Source organism: Quercus robur, chromosome 8 (genome assembly GCF_932294415.1).
Source record: "Quercus robur chromosome 8, dhQueRobu3.1, whole genome shotgun sequence".
In the NCBI taxonomy this organism is placed as follows: Eukaryota; Viridiplantae; Streptophyta; class Magnoliopsida; order Fagales; family Fagaceae; genus Quercus; species Quercus robur.
The window spans coordinates 26,617,462-26,623,659 of NC_065541.1; the positions used below are offsets into that span (position 1 = coordinate 26,617,462).

Consider the following 6,198-nt stretch of genomic DNA (forward strand, 5'->3'; position numbering starts at 1 on the left):
AATCCAAAAATTGTTGGGCGAACGGGCAAAAGCCCTAGAAACGAAAAAGAAAAAGACAAACAGAGAAGAAAAGAAATATTATATATAAAATATTATTTTGATACCATGTCAGGATACCAATACTGATCAGATTCCGCAATTCATTCATTTCTCAAATAAAAAATTGAACAGAAACCCGGGCGTGGGAAATCCCAAAATTAAAAAAAGTCTATAGTTCCCGCCAATCTTTTTAATTATTATCGTTCCCTTCCCGCTTCTCTTCCCACCCATCTTTCTTCTTTCCCCAAACTTCAAAATCTCAGAAAGCCTCCACTTTCTTTTTCTGATTCTCTCTCCCTCTTTCCAAAACAAACCAAACCCACAAATCAATGGATTCCAATTTCCACGGCCTACCTCCTCTCAAAAGATTCAGACTCATTCAACAACAACACCAACAGCAAAGAGACACTGCGGTGTCCCCCTCACGCCTTCCGGCCAAGAAGCGAAAGGAATCCCGTATTTCACCTTCTTTCCCTGAACCCACACATTCTGCAACCACCTACTGCTTGCCTGCTAAGAAAAGGGTATGGGCCCTTCTACCCGATTTCATTGCTGATGTCTCTCTGCAGGCCAAGAAAGGTGTAGGATCCCATCAACCTGATTTCATTGCGGATGAGGCTGTCACCATTTCTCTGCCTTTCGACCTCAATTCTACGGCTTCTGAAGAAGGAATTCCACTTGTAGATGGTACCAATGAGTCTCTTACGAATGCTAGTCAAGATGAAAATGAAGATGCTGCTGCTGATGATGATGATGGGACTGTATGTGCTATTTGCCAAAGCACCGATGGGGACCCAACAGACCCAATTGTGTTCTGTGATGGCTGTGATCTAATGGTACACGCCACTTGCTATGGTAATCCCCTTGTGAAGGGTATTCCAGAAGGTGATTGGTACTGTTCCCAATGCCTAGTTTCCACTTCTGAATCCAATAAAGGCAGAAGCCCCTCTTTTTCTTGCTGCCTATGTCCAACCAAGGGAGGTGCATTGAAGCCCACTGTAGATGGCCGGTGGGCTCACCTTGTGTGTGCCCTGCTTGTTCCAGAGGTGTTCTTTGCGGATGCGGAAGGCCGGGAGGGGATCGATTGCTCTAAGGTTCCAAAGAAGAGGTGGGAAGAGAAGTGTTATGTTTGCAAGAGTAGAAGTGGGTGTGCTGTGGAGTGCTCTGAACCCAAGTGCCATTTGGCCTTTCATGTCACTTGCGGTTTGAAGGAGGATCTTTGTATTGAGTACAGAGAAGTGAGGAAGCAGGGTGCTATTGTTGCTGGCTTCTGCAAAGACCACACTGAATTATGGAAAAGGGTAAGTTTTAGTCTCTGAGTTTGGCTTATGTATGAGATTTGACGCGTTGTTTGATAAATCACCGATAATAAATTGAACCCAACATGTAGGAATTTTTAATATTTTAAATTAGAGATGGAGTGAAGATATGATTTAAACTTGTGATTACTTGTTTTTATATCATGATATATTATTGATTGTCTTAAAAATTTAAAATTGTTAAGGAATAACGAATTTAATCATTTAATCATAGTTCTAATATTGTTTGTGTCAATGAAGGATGAAGTATTTGATTGGTTCTGCTTTGTTTGCAGCAACAACAAACTGGAAAGTTCAAGATTGTGGCTAGAGAGGAGCACATGAAGTAGTTTGGTTTGAATGTGCAAGGATTCCCAGAACTTAGAAATGGTTTTTCTCTTTTGGTAGCACTGACAGATTCCCGTAATTTTTAGTTAATTATCTTTGCAATCTGGTTTTTATTTTTATTTTTTATGCTTTTGATAAAATGTTAGACGAATATAGTCCATAACTGGTTCATTTGGTAATTCTAGTGCAGAAATTCATCCAATAGACATTATTGGATTTTCACTAGTCCAAGAAATTCAGGTTTACTTATTAATCCAAATTGAGTATGTGAAGAAATTTGAATAAAATCTATTCTCATATGTGAAATTTATTCCCTCTCTCAATTCCATTAATCTACATTATGTTTTCTTTGAGGGGATATAATGGCAATCATTTTTGTGATATTTAAGGTGTTGGATTCTAGTGAATAATGCTATATGAAATTTATGTTCGGTTTCTCTTGAATGACGAAAAAGAACCTGGTAATTTTAGGTGAAGTCTCTTTGGGCAAAAATTGGGTTCGTTTTCTTAAGTGATTTCATACTTTCTTTGACTGTCTAAAATTTATACATGTAAAAACTAAAGAGCAAAATTTTCTAAAGTTGGTTATTGATAGGAAGTTCAGACTTCAGAGCTAAGATCAGTTAGTATTTGAGCCTTCATCTTCTGGTGTTTTGGTGCTAGGCTTGCAACTTTTTTTCGATTTTCAAATGAGTACACATGAAGGTTGTAGTTTTGATCAAATTGAGTTCTCTTTGATTATTTGATTTGATTAATTTACATATTGAATTCTCCACAGGCTCCATATTAAAAGAAAAATAGTAGATGAAAAATCTTAAAGTAGAGGTCCTAGAGGTTTTGCTCTACCATAAGCGTATTAAAGTGAGAGGTGGCATAGTCTAACGAGTATACTTGCTTCTATTGTTTCAAGGTTCGTTTGAGATTCGTTTATTTTGTTGAAATTAAAAACTTTTTGTTGAAAGTACTGTAACTAAAGGTAAAAGTTAGTTGAAATAATACAGTGGAATTTATGAATAATAACAAAAAATATAGTGGAACTTATAAATAAAAGCAAAAATAAGTTGAATAGTAAAATAAATTGGCAAAAATAATCTTTGCCAAACGGACACTCACGCTGCTATGTTAAATGGATTTAGGACTTAGAAGCACCTTCACTTGTTCTACTTGCAAATGGGGCAACCTTATTGCAAATCTAAAGCGCTAGCTGCTTCTTTTCAGGTATGGAAAGAAAGAAATCACACCTACATTTCCTAATAACAAGTAACAACGGATGCTTTGTAATTATCAGCAGTAACTGCTTATTCGCTTAAAGTCTAATTGAGTACGAAGTTGCTATTCTGTATATGTTGCATGCTTATATGTCTAGTTATACGAGGTCTTAATCTCAAAAAAATTAAGATGAAACAACTTAAAACTTTTCAATTGTCGTGTTGTTCCCAATTAATTCTATGGATCCTTTGGCTTTATATGCTAAATATGCTAGTCGCTAATCCATACGATGTACAGGAACGCTACCAATTATAAAAAATAAAAATAAATAAAAATGATATCCATAATAAAAGGACATGAAATATCATTACTGTTGCAAAAGATGAGCATCAAGTATAGTAGAAACCTTAATTTGTATTATTCATTCCAGCCATCACTTTTTTTTTTTTTTTTTTTTTTTCGGTGTGTATGTGTGTGTGTGTGTGTGTGGGGGGGGGGGGGGGGGGGGGTGGAACTTCTTATACAACACATAAAAAAGTTATTAACAATGAAACAAGGCACTATTATTGGACTCACCCAAAAAAAAAAAAAAAAAAAGTTGAAGAAGATAATAACTCTAAAATCCCAGATGGATTTTCTCTCTACTAATAGAAACCACAATATGAAACAATTAAACTAAATATAAAACCAAGTTTGAGATAACCCAGAAACTTAAATAAAATTTAAATACAAATTAAAAAAAAAAAAAAAAAAAAAAAAAAAAAAAAGGTCTCATATTATATACACTGAGCATAAAGTAAAAATTCTTAATGCCAACATAGAAACCAAACTGTGCATAGAAAATCTTACACAAATATAGGTTTCTAAGCTCACCACCTTGTTTAGTTGATAAATTGGTGCTACATTCATTTGAAGTATCATTGATGTAAGCTTGGCATTACCAACATAAATTTCAAGAACTACTTAATCAATATTTCAAATAAATTGAAAGACAAATTTAAAGTGTTTTTTGTATCTTCTTCCTTTGTTGCTTCGTAGTAGTCTCTGAATATGTCCTTTTGTTTTCCTTAAGTACAGATGTTGGTGTGAGTTGCACATTGCTTTAAACATCAACTTTTTGAAATTTTGTACAATCACCACCTTGTTTAGTTGATAAATTGGTGCTACATTCATTTGAAGTATCACTGATGTAAGTCTAGCAATAGAACAGGTTGAGAAATGTATTACAACATATACATCTTGTCGACATCTCGCAGTTGCTTGACCACCCATCGTAGCGACGCTCACACACCTTTCCACCTCGTCTCGCCCTGCGAGTTGTGGTCGATATGGAGGTGTGTCATACCTCAAGTGTGTGACTGGAATACAAGTCGGTTTTATGGATATTACCAAGGGTAAGTGAAGTCGCTACCAATCATTGGGTTTTTCTAAGTATGATTGGTCACCTGACTCTATTTGATTTTATTACCGATCCTAGGCTAAGAAAAAGGTCGTTTTTCCTAATCTAATGTGGATGGATAAAAAATCTTGATTCTTGAGTTCGAAAGCCTAATTACGTGTGGGGGAAGGTGTTAGGCACCACACAACACTTGTTCGTAGACAGTCCTTTGTTTTGGTAAAATGATATTTTAAGGACACTGATAGTTAAAAGCAAGCTATTGGCATTAGCTTTTGGGCCTTTAAATTTGTTGGGCTTTAAGGTTTGATCTTGGAATTGGTATGGTCACAATCAATGCTTTCCAAATGTGTTTGGAATTGTTTTCAAATTTCCACGGCCAAAATCCGGTAGCATTTCGCCTTATTTTCATGGTAGAAATCTAGCAACACTTCACCTCAGATGCGTCATAGAACACAAAATGCTATTCTCACCAAGCTTTCGACATAAGAATACGGCAATGGGGATGCCCCATTTTCATGGCAAAAATCTAGTAGAGTTTCACATTCGGTGCACTATGGCACACTAGTAAGGTTTCGCGTCTGTGTATACAGCGCATATCGACATGCTGATACCATGACGAGTTGAAGCCCTTCAAAGCATCAAGCATGTAGATGCATACTGCTTACATAGGGAAACCAATATCACTTAGTGACATGGATCAAGACAATCACACCGCGATGATTGTGCATACAATATAGCATGAATATGCACCTATGGCAGTTGCCTTGAGCGCATACCCACACTACAAGGTCAAGAGCTCTCATGACTAGAAAGGGTCACTCATGTAGCCACGAGAGTCCATCATACAAAGTGCATAATCACCCACATAAGCGCAGGTATATATATATATACATACATCATGCACAATGCAATCACATAGAGTGAGAAAGTAAATCAGACATTGCCAACATTCCTAGGGTATGGCCTAGCAAGGTACAAGAAATGTAAAACAGATATTGCCATACCGAAGGAACACGGCCGAAGTAAGGAGCAGGAAAAGTAAAGGGTACAGGAAGAGGGGGAACCCTAATACATGCTCTAAAGAAGAGGCTTAGAATGAGGGAAAGAGAAAACTACTTTGGAAGGGCTAGGCCTCGTGATTGCGTCTTCTTGCTTGCATCCTTGCCCTTTTTGCTCGCGTCTAGGAGATCGTGCCCTCACTCCAAGCGTCCTCGCTCCATGCATGTACATGCAAGAAACAAGGAAACAAACCAACAGACAAGCAAAGAAACAAATGGAAGGAAGACATGTTAAAAAACAAGTTAGCAAAAGATGCCAAATGGGGGCAAACAAGCATGTGAAGCACATGAAGGGGCAAGAAGCATGTTATCAAACAAAAGAAGGTGTCCTAGAAGGACAAATGTAAGTTTGGCTTGAATGTCCATAGTTCCATTAGATTGGAGTATGGACGACAAATAGACTCATGCATAAACAGGTAGGCAAGCATGCAAAAAGAAATGCATAGAAGTAATGAAAGCCAAACGGGTGGCACAAAACAAGCAAGGCAAGCATATCAACATCGCACGGAGCAGAGAAAGGTGTGTATCAAGCACACCAACACCATAGAGGTGTATCTCACAAGTGGTCACACCCAATTAATCCCTAGGAGGGATAGATGCGACCACACAAGCATAAGCCCGTAAAGGGCACAAAACATGGTAAAGCCTAGATCTAGAGAGGCTAACACAGAGATAAAGCATGGAAGCAAGCAAGCAAACATATACATGCAAAGGAAATGATCCAAACCCTTTGATATAGGCCTAGGCATATGGATGTAGGCCTAGACCATAGGATATAGATCTACACCCTACCGAAGGGCCAGAACACAAGAAAGAGAGATATCAAAAGATGGAAGGGCTAGAGAAG

The 6,198-nt window shown here is 37.6% G+C and overlaps 1 protein-coding gene across 1 annotated transcript; it reads left to right on the forward strand.

Moving 5' to 3' along the window:
* Positions 1 to 257: 257 nt before the first annotated feature.
* LOC126695112 (uncharacterized) lies at positions 258 to 1,995 on the forward strand. The gene is made up of 2 exons (XM_050391744.1): positions 258 to 1,340; positions 1,634 to 1,995. The coding sequence occupies exons 1-2, from the start codon at positions 369 to 371 to the stop codon at positions 1,685 to 1,687; spliced, it is 1,026 nt and encodes a 341-aa protein (XP_050247701.1). The 5' UTR covers positions 258 to 368; the 3' UTR covers positions 1,688 to 1,995.
* Positions 1,996 to 6,198: the final 4,203 nt, after the last annotated feature.

Coding starts and splice junctions, on each gene's coding strand:
- LOC126695112 (XM_050391744.1), top strand. CDS start 369: ATGGATTCCAATTTCCACGGCCTACCTCCTCTCAAAAGATTCAGACTC. Junction 1,341..1,633: donor ACACTGAATTATGGAAAAGG/GTAAGTTTTAGT, acceptor CTTTGTTTGCAG/CAACAACAAACTGGAAAGTT.